The sequence below is a fragment of the Mycotypha africana genome (assembly GCF_025528875.1).
Source record: "Mycotypha africana strain NRRL 2978 chromosome Unknown BDF20scaffold_15, whole genome shotgun sequence".
Taxonomy (NCBI): domain Eukaryota; kingdom Fungi; phylum Mucoromycota; class Mucoromycetes; order Mucorales; family Mycotyphaceae; genus Mycotypha; species Mycotypha africana.
Window position 1 is genome coordinate 357,617 of NW_026515739.1, and position 17,130 is coordinate 374,746.

The following is a 17,130-nucleotide window of genomic DNA, read 5'->3' on the forward strand; positions in this document are numbered from 1 at the left end:
GGCATCTTTTGATTCCGCTCTTAAATCTAAACAGCTGGGCAAAAAGAAAACGGAAAAATTAAAAAAGTGACAACATTTAAAGTTGAAAAATTACTGCTATCCTTTTTTTTGTTGAAATTCTGATGAGCGTTGTTCTTGGAACTCAAGTCAATAGGAGCAGGTCTATGATGTCGATCCAAAGAGAGGCATTGTGTGTCTTTTCATGTCAAGGCCTGTACATTATCCGTAATAAAGGGTGGGCTCTTGGGAGGGAAATTTTAAGAGTCAGCCCATCCCACCTGTAGGGGCGGTGAAGACCTCCGGTGTTCATCCCCATCCGCTGTTTCCATCACTATCAACAATGCCCACATCTGACAACCCTCTGATACAGTAGTTAAGGTTTTTTGAAGATCCTAACAACGTTTCAAAGAGTCGTCTGTTTCGCGTTAGCATTGCACAATGTTACAAAATATAAAGATACGGGTAATGATAAGCAGTCAAAAGTCTCTTTTCTTGTAAAGCTAGTAGTATTCACATAGACATGCATTCAATTCTCTATTATAGAAGAATGAGTGACCTTTACAACAAGTGAAAAGAGTCATCTTCCCTCCCCCTTTTTTTTTCGATCTGTGATTTCTATGGGGAGGAAAAATAAAAAAAAAAAAAAAGGTTTACGGACATTACAAAATTAAAGAACAAATTGACGTGAAATAGAAATTCGAATTTGCATTATTTCATATAATGAACGGTTTTTTTTCTTTCTTTTTAAAGTTCAATATTGTTCCTTTTTTTTTCGACTTTTTTTTTTTTTTTTTTTTTTTTTTTTTATACATTTAGCACCTCTTTGTCTATATACCAATCATCTATCATTCGTCACTATCGCAACATTATATCACACGATGTCGGCCACAGTAACTACAGCTTTCAGAACGCCCTCTCCTGCGACATCCACAACATCGACGACGACGACGACGACGACTTCGCTGCACAAGAAACGAATATTTTTCAGCCAGATATACTTTTACATTACATTTTTATTCAAATATATCTTTACAACAACAACTACGAAAATAAGATACAGTGATCGCAAGAAAGCAACCAACAAAACAACCGCACCTGCTGCCGTACATCGTTCGCCCATGAATAAAAATAGCAACAGCACTACGAAAACCAATACATCAAACACTGTCCATATCAGAAATACGATACCCTCCACCCAATATTACAAAAACAAGACGCTCATATTAGATTTAGACGAGACATTGGTTCATTCTATTCGACTCGGTAACAACAGTAACAGTAGTAAAATAAGCCCGTCCATCGTACGTAAGAGTATCGAGGTTCATTGTGATAAACAATCGCTCATGTATGAAGTATACAAACGACCCCACGTAGATTTCTTTCTAAAAACTGTAAGATACACATCATCATTATTGTCTATTTCCCATTCAGTTTTGTGTATTTATATCGTTTTCCCTTTATAGATAAGTCAGTGGTATAAAATTGTCATTTACACAGCTTCCATGGCAGAATATGCCGACCCCGTGATAGACTGGCTTGATCAAGAGAATAATTTGATTTCACAAAGATTCTTTCGACAGGTAAAGAAAAAGGGGACAGCCATGATTTTTTCCTTTCTTACTCAGTCAATCACTCACTCACTCACTCACTCATTACTCTCTTCTTCAGTCGTGTGTCATTGTCAATGGCAACTATCTCAAAGACTTGACTTTAGCAGAGAAAGATTTATGTAAAGTGTGTCTCGTAGATAACAGTCCTGTTGCTTTTGATTTATTTAAAGGTAGAAAAAAAAAAAAAAAAATCAAACCCCCGCTCCCCCCCCCCTCTCCTCCTGCCCCTTTTTTTTGGCTCTCTTTCTGACTTTTTTGGGGGATGACTCTCTTTAACACTGTCACCTTGGATTGATTTTATAGAAAATGGTGTGGCTTTACCTACTTGGATCTCCAACCCCAACGATGAAAGTTTATTAGATCTATTACCGTTTTTGGATGCACTCAGATTTGCTGCCGATGTAAGAAGTATTTTGAAGCTACAGAATGTTGTTAGTGATTGACCCGTTTTTTTTGGTTTTTTCTTTTTTTTTTTTTTTGACAACAAAATTGTAACATCATAACCAATAAGCATATCTCCCAAAGCTTCTTTTTTCCCTTTTGACAACTTATTTATTTTACCCCCCCCACACACACACACACATTTGGCACTTTATGTACATTTTCATCGCTGACGGTTTAGAGAAAAAGATCATACCTTGTTTTACTGTTTTCCCTTAGAATAGCTTTTTTCTTTTTTGAAAAAATGCCTGCCTAAAATAGAAGTTTTGCAGTTTTTGAAACACAGAAGACAAGCCCGTTCAAAAAAAGAACCAGCCTTGTCTCTTTATTTTTTGTACCTCATCCTTCTTTTTGCACTTCCCTGCTTGCATTAGAAATACGTGTATAAAACATGGCTTTTTTGAGACAAACGACCACTCTGTTGGCAGCCAATATAAGAAAGGTAGGCCCCTCGTCTTGTTGCTTTTCGAAATGGTATCCATCGGACAACGTGATGTCATGAGCTAAAATCTCTATTTTTTTTTCCCCGCTTTTTTTTTCATGTCAATTTTTGGCCCTTGGTCTATCATAGAATGCTATGCTGACCCCACAACAGATCTTGAAAACCAATGTCGTGGTAGAGTCGTGCCCCTGTTCATGTTGTTGTCATCGCGTCACTCATTTCTTTTTCTTCTGTTAGAGATCCACAGCAATACGTTGTCTGAATACATCTACCCCAAACGCCACTACGACAAAGACAGATAAAAGTATACCTCCGCCTCTGCCTGATCAACCATTACCTCACATGCGTGAGCAGAAACACCCACGTCGTCGCAAACTAACGCCCTACGAACTGATGGAAGAGTATAAAAAGAATCCTCGTCAAACGCATTATTCAAATTTCACCAAAAAATGCATTTATGGCCTAGCAAAGTTGTTTGGCTATAATTCATTGGCATCGACAGCGATTTTAAAAAGTCACATGTTGTATAGACCCTGTTCTTTGCAGTTGGAAAGGAATAGAGATTTCTTTATCAATGGTAAAAAATCAAAAAAAAAAGAAGAAAAGGTGGTTTATGTTGAACCTAACTCTTATTTGGTTTAGTTTGCAAGTTACCCGATAATTTTCAAACATGGTTCTCAGTAACACATTTGCATATTTGGATGATGATGGTTCATTTACGTACTCACGAACATGGCAAGCGATATATGCAAGAAGTGGTGAATCGATTCTTTGAAGATATTGAAGATCGAATTATTGATCTGGGCATCAACCAGCAGCGATTGATTACAAATTATATCAAGGATTACATTGCTCAGTGTCATGGTTCCGTACAAGCCTTTGATGAAGGCATGTGTAAAGATGACACTGTCTTGGCGGCTGCTTTATGGAGAAATGTCTTGTCTCCCTCGGTTGCCACCACCGCTACCGTAGAAGCAAACAACCTTGCCCTCTTGGTCAGATATGTCCGAGCTCAGCTACAGAATATGGATCAGTACAAAGATGTCATGGAAGGGCACGTTGATTTTGCAAAGTTGGATACCACTCCCTTGTAAAGAGGCTAAACCCCCATGAAATGGCCCCTCTTTATTAACCCTAGAAAATACAAACACTGTATTTTGTGTATTGTTCTTTCCCATTGGATCTACTCTCTTTTTTGTCTCTCTATTTCATCTTATCCTATGTCATCTTTCAATGCTTCTATCGGATCCATATTTTTTACAAGCCCACTCATTCTTTCGTCGTCCCCATTATCCGCCATTCTCAAGATAAAAGGAAAAAAAAAAAAATAAAAAGTTATCGTATTACAAAAACCAGTGAATGGGATGATTTTGATGAGAGAATCTGTTTTGTAGAAAGTACAAAAAATAACCCAGAAAAAGTTGTACACTTTGGTCATTTTTATAGGGAAAAAGGGTGTCTTTTTCCTCACGAATACCCTTTTCTATAAATAGCGTACAACCTTCATTGACTGTCGTAAGCGCTTCATGGGTGGTGGATCATGGTTCTTTCTCTTTTTTATCATTTCGACCTTTACACAGTTTGATGCTTGCTTCCATTGAAACCCTTCCTTTACTGAAAAACATATCCATCTTGATATAAAAAAGGTTTTATGTTGTATACAGAGATAGACGTGGTGGCTTTCTGCTACCTATCCTTCGTTTTTCGATGCAAGCTCACACCCTCTTTTGTATGGGGGTTTTTTCTTTTTCGCTTGCTGTTTATGCCTCCGATAAGGTGAGTATCAAGACGGCAAGGAAGAAACGATTCAACCAGAATAGATGGAGCATTGTTTACGATGGGTATATCCTACGTAAAGATCTTTCTATAACAGAAGGAAAAAAGAAAAAAAAAAAAAAAAAAAAAAAAAAACCACGCATGATGCCACTTATAATTCGTACGACTTCAAATAAGGTCATCTGCTAATGGAAAAAAAGAATGGGACTGCCAATTCGAATTCAACAAGTCGAATGATTCTATATACTTTGCTATAGGCGAAAAAAGGATGCGTTTGCTGAGAAAGGAACGGTTTTTTTTTTATGTGCTTTGTCTCATATTTGTCACTGGACGCGGTAAATCATTCAAGCCCTCAAGCCCTCTGTCTTTGCTATTCGACGAGGCTCGGCGTAAAAATGATAAAGAACGCCACTTGAAAAGTGTATCATCCCTTTACTTTTCGGATGTTCATCCTTAGCATCAAAAGGAAAGAATACTGATTTGTTTAAATAATAAACTATTTTTTTTGCTGGAAGGGAACCTAAAAATAAAAGGTTTCAATTGTGTGGTGTGTCCCTTTTTTCTTTTTTTCTTTTGTGTGTGTATTACGCTGGTGTATGTGTGTTCCGCCCCTTTTATTTTTTGTTGATTATTTTTTTTTTTTTTTTTTTTTTTCTTTTCTTTCATTCTTTCTTTTCTTGTTTTGCGTGTAAAAAAAAAACCCCACCCTTTTTTCTTTTTCAACAAATCGAAAATCAGATAGAATTTGATGACAGCTGAAGCTTTATCAGATAACAAAACGTCACCTGAGAAGCCTACAAAGTACACCAGAGCCACTATTAAAACAACAGCACCAACAACTACATCTACTCCTATCAAGGAAAGGATACTAAAACATGAACTAGGTATGAACAGAAAGACTGGTTTTTTCGATATGGTTCTATCGAAATATCCAACTCACTCGATGTTTGCATGTTTTAGAAATAACTGCTTTATTATGTTCTTTTACACTGCTGGGGTATGTCTCTGGCTTTCCAATAGCAAGGAAAAGCGTGTATTTGTCTTACAGAGTAAAGCATGAAAATGCTGTGATGTACGATAAAGGCCCTGACGATCTCTATTTTGTCGGCTTTTGGGTTGTGGCGTTTACTTTCTTACGTGCCTTTGTGATGCGATTTATCTTTCATCCATTGGCTCGATTATTTGATGTAAAGTCTTATGCTAAAAGACAGAGATTTGCTGAACAGGCTTCGATGTTTACCTACTATACCGTCTTTTGGACATTTGGCATGGTAAGTCTGTGTGCGTATGTGTGTGTGTGTGTGTGTGTGTGTTTGTTGGGGAGGGAAGAAGTGCAGAAGGAGGAGGTGTGTGGTGCATAGAACAAAATTCGATTTTTTTTTGATTTTTTCTTTTTTGCTGTAACTAAAAGCTCAGATCATTATTTTTTTTTTTTTTTTTTTTTTTTTTGTGTAAAAAAAGAATATTATGTACCATAGTCCTCATTGGTTCGATAGTTCACAATATTGGATTGGTTACCCACATATTCTCATGTCAAAACGAATGAAATTGTACTATTTAATGCAATTTGCTTTTTGGATCCAGCAACTGTATACCATCCACATTGAAAAACGAAGAAAGGATCACTTTGCTATGCTTTCACATCATATCATCACGCTCGTATTGATCTCTTCTAGCTACTATACCAATTTTACACGTATTGGAAATGCTGTCCTTTGCTGTATGGATTTTGCTGATATTTTACTTGCCGTAAGTGGAGCGAGGATTGATTTAAAGTGAAAAAGAGGAACCCAACCACGTGTGGTGACTGAACTTTGCCCTTCTTCTAGCTCGCCAAAATGCTAAAATATATCGGTTTCTCATTTGTGTGTGATATTGCCTTTGGACTGTTCGCGTTAGCATGGCCGATCACGCGACACGGTTTATTCTCCATGATTATATGGTCCACTACAGGTGCGCGCGCGTGTCAATGATCATTTTTTTGACTATAAAAAGATCAGTGGGGATTAACGCAAGTCTTTTTCTTTTTTTTTATATCTATCACTGGCGATGCATAGTTGAACCTGAAAAGTATCTAGATATGAAGTGGGAACCAGAGAAAGGAAAATACTTTACACCCTTTACTCAAAAGATCTATATCCTATTATTTATTCTGTTGAACTGTCTCATGTTCTATTGGTTTGCTATGATTGTCAAAGTCATCATCAAGGTCTTGCAAGGGAATAATGCTGAAGACAGTCGCAGTGATGATGAGGATGAAGAGGATAGGTAAGAGGGATAAAAAGTGGGCCCAACTCGTCTGGATGCTAAGATCCATCCATCTCCTTTATAGCATCCACGTGAATGAGCAAAAACCCACCGTCAAGGAAACGTTGAGAAAACAGGAAAAAAGATCTACTTAAACACCGCTCCCCTCGTCAACTCACCCACAGACACACACACACCTCACTCCGCACTATCCAATGCTTATACTTATTCATCTATTCGCAGCCATGGCGAAAATAGAAGATGTTTGAAGCCATTGTCCACTTTTCTTTTTTTGTACAAGTCATACTCTCTCTTCCTTCCAACTTAATTTATGTATTTATTTTCCCTCCCATCAAAATGATTTCATTTATAAAGAACTATATCCTGGAACATAACACCCCCCCTCCATCTCTATGTTACGCTGATCAATAAAAAGCAGTCCTTAACCCATCCTTTCTACAAGTGAATGATAATAAATGCTGTTATTTGTACAAAAAAACAATGAGTATCCATATCTAGCCATAGGCCTCATATGCTCTAAGGATGTTCGGGAATTGTGTTTCGATCTATAAAACTCCCTTGGTGGAAGGAATATCATTGGTGCCCGTTCTTGTGGTAGCTTCACGGATAGCAACGGCCAACGCCTTGAATGCAGACTCTGCCTTGTGATGATCGTTTTTGCCTTTCAACACATCCACATGAAGAGTAATACCCGCAGCACCAGCAAAGGATTCTAAAACGTGAGGGATCATTTCCGTCGACAGCTGTCCAATCATTTCACGTTTCAAATCAAGGTTCACATCGGCGAAAGGACGTCCTGAAATATCAACAACTGCTCGAGAAAGTGCCTAAGAGAAACAACAAAGAGTTTGAGTAAAAAAAAAAACAGCTCTCAAGACTCTTTCCCCCCCCCCATCAAACTTACTTCGTCTAACGGGCAGTGAGCTGAGCCAAAACGCTTGATACCTCTGGGAACACCGAGTGCTTCTTTGAAAGCCATCCCGAGAGCAATACCCGTATCTTCGGCAGAGTGGTGATCGTCAATCCAAAGATCCCCTTTACAGCTAACACTCAAGGACCAACCACCATGCTTGGCAAGAGCATGCAACATCTAGAAGGTTGACCATTCGAATCTTACAGTTTAAAATCCTATTCTTCAAAAAGACGTTATTCATCTCAAAGAACCTACATGATCTAAAAAGCCAATGCCAGTGTTGATGTCGATCTTCTGATTCAGCTTGTCATCTAAATTCAGAGATATCTTGATGTCTGTTTCGTTTGTCTTTCGTTTAATAGTGGCTGTGCGAGGGGCATCCATGATGATTAATATAATAAAAGATGAAGAAGATAACCCAAGAAAAAAAAAACCCCAAAAAAAGCGGGACAAAAGGGGACGCTCGCTTAAATGAAAAAAAGCTGAACAAAGACTTGTGAGCGAATCAAAGAACCGTTTACTCATGATTTGTAAGTCAGGAAAAAAAAAATAGATAAATCGGATTAAGGGGCAAAAAAAAAAAAAAAAAAACCAAAAATGAAGAGATGCCATTCAAAGGTCTTCCTTTACTTAGCACTCTCTTTCAGGCTGATTGCATCCATACACAGGTATCTCCTCCTGTTTGGCAACGCTATTTTGAAAAAAAAAGGCATGATTACAGTAGCTGCTTTAAATAAAAGCACGATAGCTATTGGAGACTAAATGCCATAGGATATCTCTCTTGTTGAGAAACAAAATAATGGCCAGTAGTTTCTACGAAATGAAAATGAAAATGAAAAAGGTCTTTCTATGAGCACAACAGAACTTGAAAATAAAGTGGGTGCGGGGCCGCATACGTGATTTGACGTGAGAAATTCTCTCATGTAATCAAAGTTTAGTAATGCCAATTTTCAACTTATTCTTTTGACGAAACGATTTCACCCTCCTCTACTAAGGAAAAAATTATTGTATTTTCGGTTCAATTTCAAACACTCTCACTTCTTTTTATTTAGACGTATTGAGATGTTTTATTTAGACAGATTTTCAATTTTTTTTCAGAATAACATTTACATTCATTTCAGACAGCGTAGTCAGACAACTCTGTCATGGATAGGATGACATCAATTTTAATCTAGCATGACAAACAGCAACGCCATTACAGCATATTACCTACAGCAGTGTTTGGAGACATTCGAGAAACATTTCTTTTTTTTTTTTTCAGAAAATCTGTCAAGATATTTGTTCAACTTTTTTGTTTAGAGAGACATTTCAACATTTGGGTAGGGATTTACCATAATCGATTAAATATCCTTATCCCGCTGTACAATAACAAAGTACGACAGTATTAAAGGAATGTATGAAAGTCAAAAATCAACATTGCTTTGTCTTCACAACTTAAGAACGCTTCATGGAGAGACTTTGCGTGATATTACCTTATATATCTAGCGATACTTTTGGCGCGCAAGGTCAAATAGTCGATGAAGCACGGCAAGTATACTCACGTAGGATATTGTCCATTCTTTCTAAATTTACATCAAATATACCTACCTGAACACGTCGAATTCTTTTACGATCGCATACTATAACTTATTTTCGTGATATTTTTCATTATACCCTAAACCATCAAGGAAAAATGTGTCACTTACTCAAAAGCTATACTTATTTTGCATTCGTTAGAAATTATTGGATACTCAACGATTTTTATTGAACTCATTCCATCTATAGAGAAAATTACCAACAATAGTATACGTACCTATAAAAAAAAAGACAAAGAACCATCGGATATACCCATCGAATATACGTCATCAGTTGATATGATTATACAATAAAACTAGCTTGTTAATAATATATACATACATATTTATATTATATCTTTTAAAATTGTATACAAACATTAAATAACTGCAAACTGTCTGATAGCATATACATATCCATTATCTATGCAATCATTGTCATTTTACCCATATTCAATTGCCAATGTCTTCAAAACAACTCTCGCTTTTCATCGCACAAGTCAAGTGTTTGACAACTGCTTCATCAGCCCTCTGGAACGTGTGCCTTCACGAGAAATCAGCTCAATTGTTACCATTCACGCTAACCCTTTCCGTCCGTCAAATGCAACAATTATGACATATCTACACCATCTGCAAAAGGAAAGCAAACACCAGTCATCACTTCCATTGCATCCCTTCGTTTTGCTTCATTCTTTTAACTCAATTACTTTATGTAGTACTGCTCAATTTGTAAAGTTTTAAACATCAACGGTTTTGCAAATTGGGTCCAATCAGACCCTTCTTTTCTTTTTTAAATTATCTTTTTAGGCTTCCGGTAAAGGTGTTTCCATTATTGCTGTCGGTAAGCTGTGGATGCTATCCATAAGCCATACTGCTTGGAATTCCACATTTTCTCAGCAGATTTAGCAACAGTGAAGCCTTCTTTCTATGGGCATATCAGTAATTCAGCAAGGAGTAACATCACCGTACTGTATTGACAAGCCTTCAATGTCCATAGATTCATTAGTAGGTCACTGTTGGGCTCAGCTGCTGGATTAAAATTGATGTAATCCTATCCATGATTAAGTTGTCCGAATAGGTTGTCTGAAATAAATGTAGACATTATTTCTGAAAAAAATGGAGAACCTGTCTAAATAAATTTTCTGAAAATGTCTGAAATTTACCCAAGATACAGTGGATGAAAAGTTTTTCCCAAAAAGCATTCATGCTGACAAAATAAGGTAGGACATAACACACCACAGAAAAGAAAGATTTAAACTTCTTTTTTTACTCCACATTTTTTATCTTTTTTTTTTTTTTTTGTAGTACGCATTTGGTTCACTTTATCGTATTTATCCCATCTCTTTCAGTAAACATGTCTGCCACTGATCGTTTGAATACCATTAAGGGTCACTTGTCTGGTAATTATCCTCAAGGTTTATTGGCTGGTGAAGTTGCTATTATCACAGGTTCTGGGTAAATTATCATCAAAAGTTGTACATGCAGCAGGGAAATTGGGTTAATAGAAGGTAAAAAAATAACCATTCACTTGTGTTTTGCTCTCTACTATTAGACAAGGTATTGGTAAAAGCTGTGCTGAAGTCTTTGCTCGTGAAGGTGCATTCGTTGTTGTTACCGATATTGATGCCTGTAAGTACCAGAGACCAAACGAAAACGTGGAGAAGTGATGCTGCTTATGGCCAAAGAGAGAAACAACACAAAGCATAAGTGTTGTGGAACAAAAGTAAACTCATTGTTTTTCTATCGCTCCCTCTACATACACCCTTAGCTAAATCGGATCAAGTGGCTGCTGATATCAACGCTGCCGGTGGTAAGGCTATTTCCATTCCCGGTGATGTTCTTGACGCCAGTTTCCCCGAACGTTTAGTGGAAGAGACTGTCAAGGCCTTTGGCAAGATCAACCATATTGTCAACAATGCTGGTTTTACTTACGATGGTATGCTTCATAAGATCTCGGATAAGCAATGGGATGTCATGCTTGCTGTCCACAACACTGCTCCTTTCAGAATTGTTCGTGCTGCTGCCAAGTATCTTCGCAAGAAGGATGGGCAAAACAAATCCATCGTCAACGTCTCCTCCACCTCGGGTCTTCACGGTAACGTCGGTCAAGCCAACTATGCTACTGCTAAAGCTGGTATTGTGGGTTTAACCAAGACCATTGCTAAAGAATGGGGTATGTTTGGCGTTCGTTGCAACACGGTTGCTTTCGGTTGGGTCGACACTCGTTTGACTCGTGCCAAGGAGGCTGGTGCTACTATTGAGGTCGACGGTCAAAAGGTCGCTCTTGGTATCCCTACTGGTAACAAGTCGGGTGCTAGACCTAATCCTTTTGCTGACATTCCTTTGGGTCGTGCTGGTACCGCTGATGAAGTCGCTGGCTCTGTCTTGACTCTCTGTACTCCTTTGACAAGCTACGTTACCGGTCATACTCTTGAAGTGACTGGTGGTCGCGGTATCTAAATCGCATCTTATTCTATCCAACCTCTCTGTTTTGTTCTTCTTTATTTATTCCCATCTGATTGACCAACCCTACCCACCCTTTGTACAGTTTTCTGAAAAATAATAATAAAGCAAATGATACAGCTACCCAAAAAAAAAAAGAAAAAAAAAAAAAGATGAAAGGCCTAAAAGAAATTCACCCTTAAGCTGCGTGTTTGAAATCAGCTGGAGTTGTGAATAATAATAATACAAACGATATATTCCTGCCTTACATTAGCAGTAAAAATTGAGTAGTTCTTAGTCCTCTTGGTCCATGTTCACTTGCTGCAACCCCAATTCTATACTGCATTTTTTCGTAGAACTGCAAATCTTTCATCCCCGCCCACTTTGTATGATCCACAAAAAATGAATGCAGGATTTTTTAGGCTTACATATTTTCATTCGTTGATCCGACATAAAATGAAGCAATGCATGAATTTATATTGTACTATGTATTCAAAAAATGAGTTGTTTATGACAAGAAGGAATCAAGGATATTTATGAGGAGATAAAACATATTTCTAAGCGGGAGATAGGGAGGTATTATGATGAGTCTCTCATATGTAGATGGAATACGAATGGAAGAAGAAAGCTTTCACAAAAATAGAAAAAAAAAAAAAAAGAAAAAAAAAAAAAGATATAACTTATTCTTGACCAAAACCGACTGTTTCTTCAACTGCTAAACTCAGTTTTTGGACCAAAGTATCATAATCTGTATAGGGTGGCATATCAATACGATTGAAGCAAGTATGTGCTTTAGGCAGCATTGTCACTTCACCCGATCGCTCAATTGTGAATCGTCTGGGCCCATCACTGCCTTGTAAATCCTTAAAACCATTGACAGGAATACGTGATGTACCTGTTGTGAACTGTAACAATCTTGATTTCTTCTCGTTATCCCATTCTTTCACGCACTTCCAGAACCACTGAATCACATCGTCTTGTTCGGTATAACCTCTGTAATCTGTATGTTTCTTCCAATCCTCAATGTCTATTTCAGCAATACCACCAATCAGCAATTCCAATTCACGTTCATCAAACACGTTGATAAGGTCTTGTGGGATCAACTGATTAAAACCTTCTTTGAAGGCTTTGAATTGCTCCTCAACACGTTTGGAAATACGCCATTCTGTCATCAAGTTGACATATTCTTTCTTATTCTCTTCTGTTACTTCGATGGTCTGGCCGTTCGGGATCAAATCGACTGTCACCACCTCACCAAATCGATCGTCATCCGTCGAAAATGTCAAATCCAACACGTCTGTGATATCATTGTCCAAAATCCACATCAAACTTCTGTAGAAATCAGCATCTACGCTCTCCATATCCGATACACATATCTTCTTGTTCAAAATCATTTTGTAGAACGACACAATAAAGAAAGCGTCCAAGAAGCGACGATGGAAAATAGCTAAACCGACGACGCGACCGATGAATCGGAAATAATTCAGATGCTCAGGATTGATACCTGAATGAGGGTTGATTTGCAATGTGTAGTTGTCATGAGCTGAGTATTCAAACAGACAGTAAAAAGGGTTGAACATTTCATGAGAAAGCAAGAAGAAGAATTCTCGGGAGAGACCGCCATAGTCTAACCCATCCTCGCCATCAAATTTGATCATTAAACGCTTCTTCAGATCAGCGGGTGCTTGACGCATAATTTCAGCATAGGCATCTTCAAATATATGATCTCTTCTCACTTTGATGTGGCATTGTCCAGGCACAGGACGCAGTGCTGGTTGAGAACGGAAATAGATCAGTTTGCGACGGAAATCCCGTTTATATTGAGGCACATTCTGATCTAAGCTACTGGGAAGGCGAGGATCGTCCCAGGTGGTGGTTTTGGTGTTGTGATCAACAAAGTAGACACGACCGGTGCTCGTGAGTCGCATTTCCCAGCCGGAGGGTAAGGGGCCTAACTGAGACACAGGTTGTACTTGCACCTGGAGGTTAGAACCAGGGCCGATCGTACTAATGTATTGTTGTCGACGAGGATCTACCCAAGTGGTGGTACGTGTATTGTGATCCACAAAATAGGGTCTACCTTCAGCACTGGTACGCATTTCCCAACCTGGAGGTAAAGGACCCGAGCCTGCTGATGTTGTATAGTTAGAGAGATTAACGTGAGGCTGTTGTGATGGTTGTGGTTGCTGAGATAAGCGTTGTTGGGATGGACTGGCTTGCTGCGCTACGGATGATTGTGAAGCGTCGGGTAATCCACGCGCATTATGCCTTTGACGTTCTAATTCCGTTTGGTTCTGTTGATCTTGCGCGGTTCGCGATGAAGGCCGCTTCCATGTTGTTGTACGTGTATTATGATCTACATAATAAGGTCTGCCCAAATGATCTACTCGTCTTTCCCAACCTGGAGGTAAGTCATCATTTGCGTTGGATTGTGGTTGTTGCGCGGAAGAAGGCGTCGCTGTGGAGGAAGAAGATGTTGCTTGTTGCTCTGCATTATTCGCAGTCGTATTCATATGGCTCGATGATGTATTCGTAGTGTCGTTATTGTGATGGGAGGATGTAGAGGGCGTCCTGGAATGGTGAGCACTCGATGTCAAGGCACCTGCTGTGCCCGGAGCGAGGGTATCGGTACCATTGCGAATAGGTACGTTGACGTTTGTAGAGAGATTCAGTATAAGTTTTCCATGCACATTTTCGTTCGCGTTTGATTTTTTCAGATCCAAAGTTAGCATTTCATCTCCTCCCACATCAAGGTCAAAGACACTAGATACTTGGACGTTGATGACGCCCAAAAACCCTTGATCTTTCTTTTTGAACTTTTTCTGGTCAAATACTTGTACCGCAATAACACTTTGATTCGTTACTTTCCTATTTGTCAAAATAATTTGTGTAAAAAATTGTAACAAAAACGGTTAACTTACAAATATGGTAACAAAAATGTGAGCATTCCTTTTTGATAAAGAAAATTTTATTTTACAAATCAAACGTTTCGTTCCAGTATGGATTCAAAGTTTTCTTCATCACTGTTGTTGTATGTGTTTGTTCTCCATCGACAGTGACTACGGCTATAAAACAAAAGAGTATGAGAGTCAAAACATTAGTACCGTACCCTCCATGCTACGCATCATGTTTTCTCTTATTACCAAAAGGGTCGGGATATTTAAAGAAGAAGTCTTTCTTCATAAGACCGTCAGCTGCAATAACTGTCAAACGAACCGTTCTGGTTCGTGCTGATGATGATTGTGAAGTTGACATTCTTAAAACTGGGTTCTAGCACTTTTTTAAATGGCTGTGGTTGTATGTTTTAATGAAATAAAGTATTGCACTTGAATGAGCAACCTGAAATGGCTGACGGTTACAAGATGAGTAGAAATAAAAAGATTAAAAAGAAAAAAAGTGATGAGAAAAAAGAAGTGAAAAGCTTAAAAAGAAAGAAAAAAATGAAAAAGAAAGAGAAATAATCTTTTGTACAAAAGATAACTTAACGAGCCTTTTTCTTTTTTTTTTTTTTTTTCCCTTTTTCTAAAATGAAATAAAACGGTTATATGCGAAAATTGCTGGGCAAAAAATAGAGAAACTTTGAAAGCTTTCTATGATTAACTTTTTTCCCTTTTTTTCCCCTTTTCCTTTCCACTCTTCTTTTGTTTAAACCTCCTCGTTTGTTAATTGGCCATAAATTGAGAGTCAGTTCCTTTTTGCTTTCAAAGCAATATGAGTCAGTGCTTTGCAACAAATAATCGAAAGGAAACAACTAGAATCTCTATCATCTCAAGAGGAATGAGTTGCAGCAATGAAACAAAAATAACAGACATGCTGACTTCTATTACCTTTGTTTAGCTTGACCAAGCTTTTTCATTGACAAAAAGACATAGCTGCTCCATAGTACTACGTCACTCCTTTTCTATCTGTCGTAAAATGGTCCATTTTTATTGGACAATGTTTGAACTGTGCCAAGTATAAAAAGCGGACAAAGGCATTTCCAACGACTTCTTTTACCTACTGTATCATCATGTCCAGTGCTCCTTTCTATGAATTATACCGTCGTTCAAGGTATGTTTAGAAATGTCTAAATTGATTTTGGGCTTTGATCGTAATGTGTTGAACACATTTGAATAACTATTTATTGAAACGATTCTTATTACGGGCAACATTCGCATAAATGTAGTATCGGCATGGCTTTAACCGATTCTTTAGACGAGTTGATTCAAAGTGGACACATCAATCCTCAATTAGCTATGCGTGTTTTGATGACTTTTGATAGAAGTATTTCAGAAGCACTTTCACAGCTTGTTAGGAATAAAGCCAACATTAAGGTGTGCATAAAGAAATAATTGCGATTTTGAAATAGGATAGGATTTTTGGGTTTTGTGTGAATCAGAAAAGCAGTGCAGTTAGAACAGATGAGTAGAGATGATGTGTTTTGATCTTAACTTGTTTTTATTTTTCTATTCTACTTCGTTTCTTTGGTTGCTGGTTTGCTCTTGCCTGTTTCAATATTCTTCACGTTGTGATTATCCTTACACCTCTTTAGGGACACTTGCATACATATCGTTTCTGTGATGAAGTCTGGACGTTCATAATTGAAAATCCTAATTTTAAATTCGATCAAGATACAATTTCAGCAGACAAAGTCAAAATTGTTGCTTGTAACGCCAAAAGACCTGGTGAACAATAATCAGTAGTTAGTCGATAGAGAAGAACGACATTACTTATTGCGCCTCAGTCAAGATAAAAGAGGAACTGCGCAAAAAGAAACGACCTAAATATGTAGCTTGACCATATTTATAATCATATATTATTCTATCTGTAAATAACTTTATATAATCTCTCACAAAAAAAAACCAAGAAAAAACCCAAATCAAAAAAAAAAAAAATAAACAAAAAAGTGTAAAAAGCAGAACGTAATTTTTTATTATAATGCTATCAAGTTATACTAACTAAAATGAACTGTGTAAAGGACAAAGAGAAACGACGCATTTTGAAAATCACTATAAAAACATCAAGTTAAGAGTTAATAAGCCGTGCTAAAATATATTTCGAATAGGAGCGGATGAATGCGTTCATTCTTTGTGCAATAAGAATTGAGTCAGTTATATTTTTTTAATCAAAGGAGATTCAGGCAATGTAGATAAGGTTAAAAATTATAATATCATCATTTCAATTCATCTGCACGAAAGAGGCACATCGCTGCATGCATCCATCCGTCCATACATCCATCCATCCATCCATCCATCCTATAGTTCACTTGAGAATATTACTATACCTGTTTCAATTCTTTGTTATAGACATGCCATTCATATATCGTAACGAGTACAATATGAATATCAAAAATGATAAATGTGAAGCTTTTCAAAGAAGCGGGCGTTGCGCGCTTTATACCTGTGGTTTCCGCCCATGAAACAAGTCGGAGCGACAATTATAACCGCAAAATGTGTGGCTGTACAGTACGCAACTTGTGATGGCTATTCTTTCCAATCAAAGAATAGCATGGTTAAAAGATCCATCTTCTGACTTTATGCGATCCGTTCTCACGTATAGGTTAACTGATGTGGAATATTTTAATCGGCATATTCTCTGTTCTACACATCTTTGACAATATCGCTCGTATGACAGAACTTGTAAAAGATATTTTCAGGTTCACGTCTCTTATTTAGCAAAGGTACAACCTAAACGGCGTGAGTTTAT

The 17,130-nt window shown here is 37.7% G+C and overlaps 8 protein-coding genes across 8 annotated transcripts; 6 read left to right on the plus strand and 2 right to left on the minus strand.

Moving 5' to 3' along the window:
* Nucleotides 1–1,118: 1,118 nt before the first annotated feature.
* On the plus strand, nucleotides 1,119–2,053 carry BDF20DRAFT_829226 (NLI interacting factor; the record flags this gene model as incomplete). Its single annotated transcript, XM_053078306.1, has 4 exons — nucleotides 1,119–1,391; nucleotides 1,464–1,580; nucleotides 1,669–1,780; nucleotides 1,914–2,053. 4 exons carry the CDS (start codon nucleotides 1,119–1,121, stop codon nucleotides 2,051–2,053), a joined length of 642 nt encoding a protein of 213 aa, XP_052931221.1.
* Nucleotides 2,054–2,886: 833 nt separating this feature from the next.
* BDF20DRAFT_829294 (ubiquinol-cytochrome C chaperone-domain-containing protein) lies at nucleotides 2,887–3,587 on the plus strand (the record flags this gene model as incomplete). The annotated part of the gene is made up of 2 exons (XM_053078310.1): nucleotides 2,887–3,070; nucleotides 3,136–3,587. The coding sequence occupies 2 exons, from the start codon at nucleotides 2,887–2,889 to the stop codon at nucleotides 3,585–3,587; spliced, it is 636 nt and encodes a 211-aa protein (XP_052931222.1).
* Nucleotides 3,588–4,065: 478 nt separating this feature from the next.
* On the plus strand, nucleotides 4,066–4,535 carry BDF20DRAFT_228080 (uncharacterized protein). Its single transcript, XM_053074962.1, has one exon. It carries the CDS (start codon nucleotides 4,201–4,203, stop codon nucleotides 4,456–4,458), a length of 258 nt encoding a protein of 85 aa, XP_052931223.1. The 5' UTR covers nucleotides 4,066–4,200; the 3' UTR covers nucleotides 4,459–4,535.
* A 482-nt stretch (nucleotides 4,536–5,017) lies between these two features.
* Nucleotides 5,018–6,671, plus strand: BDF20DRAFT_840179 (TLC domain-containing protein; the record flags this gene model as incomplete). Its single annotated transcript, XM_053079357.1, has 6 exons — nucleotides 5,018–5,153; nucleotides 5,230–5,540; nucleotides 5,731–6,018; nucleotides 6,099–6,222; nucleotides 6,327–6,537; nucleotides 6,602–6,671. 6 exons carry the CDS (start codon nucleotides 5,018–5,020, stop codon nucleotides 6,669–6,671), a joined length of 1,140 nt encoding a protein of 379 aa, XP_052931224.1.
* A 411-nt stretch (nucleotides 6,672–7,082) lies between these two features.
* BDF20DRAFT_917560 (imidazoleglycerol phosphate dehydratase) lies at nucleotides 7,083–7,834 on the minus strand (the record flags this gene model as incomplete). Its single annotated transcript, XM_053084585.1, has 3 exons — nucleotides 7,083–7,364; nucleotides 7,442–7,627; nucleotides 7,706–7,834. The coding sequence occupies 3 exons, from the start codon at nucleotides 7,832–7,834 to the stop codon at nucleotides 7,083–7,085; spliced, it is 597 nt and encodes a 198-aa protein (XP_052931225.1).
* A 2,445-nt stretch (nucleotides 7,835–10,279) lies between these two features.
* BDF20DRAFT_900410 (uncharacterized protein) lies at nucleotides 10,280–11,617 on the plus strand. Its single transcript, XM_053082736.1, has 3 exons — nucleotides 10,280–10,458; nucleotides 10,556–10,632; nucleotides 10,772–11,617. The coding sequence occupies exons 1-3, from the start codon at nucleotides 10,358–10,360 to the stop codon at nucleotides 11,461–11,463; spliced, it is 870 nt and encodes a 289-aa protein (XP_052931226.1). The 5' UTR covers nucleotides 10,280–10,357; the 3' UTR covers nucleotides 11,464–11,617.
* A 505-nt stretch (nucleotides 11,618–12,122) lies between these two features.
* BDF20DRAFT_900412 (uncharacterized protein) lies at nucleotides 12,123–14,967 on the minus strand (the record flags this gene model as incomplete). The annotated part of the gene is made up of 3 exons (XM_053082737.1): nucleotides 14,589–14,967; nucleotides 14,423–14,510; nucleotides 12,123–14,313 (listed from the first exon to the last, which is right to left on the minus strand). Exons 1-3 carry the CDS (start codon nucleotides 14,698–14,700, stop codon nucleotides 12,126–12,128), a joined length of 2,388 nt encoding a protein of 795 aa, XP_052931227.1. The 5' UTR covers nucleotides 14,701–14,967.
* A 487-nt stretch (nucleotides 14,968–15,454) lies between these two features.
* BDF20DRAFT_829436 (transcription initiation factor IIA, gamma subunit, helical domain-containing protein) lies at nucleotides 15,455–16,120 on the plus strand (the record flags this gene model as incomplete). Its single annotated transcript, XM_053078318.1, has 3 exons — nucleotides 15,455–15,495; nucleotides 15,611–15,758; nucleotides 15,977–16,120. 3 exons carry the CDS (start codon nucleotides 15,455–15,457, stop codon nucleotides 16,118–16,120), a joined length of 333 nt encoding a protein of 110 aa, XP_052931228.1.
* Between the last annotated feature and the right edge of the window lie 1,010 nt (nucleotides 16,121–17,130).

Coding starts and splice junctions, on each gene's coding strand:
- BDF20DRAFT_900410 (XM_053082736.1), top strand. CDS start 10,358: ATGTCTGCCACTGATCGTTTGAATACCATTAAGGGTCACTTGTCTGGT. Junction 10,459..10,555: donor GCTATTATCACAGGTTCTGG/GTAAATTATCAT, acceptor CTCTACTATTAG/ACAAGGTATTGGTAAAAGCT. Junction 10,633..10,771: donor TGTTACCGATATTGATGCCT/GTAAGTACCAGA, acceptor ATACACCCTTAG/CTAAATCGGATCAAGTGGCT.
- BDF20DRAFT_228080 (XM_053074962.1), top strand. CDS start 4,201: ATGCAAGCTCACACCCTCTTTTGTATGGGGGTTTTTTCTTTTTCGCTT.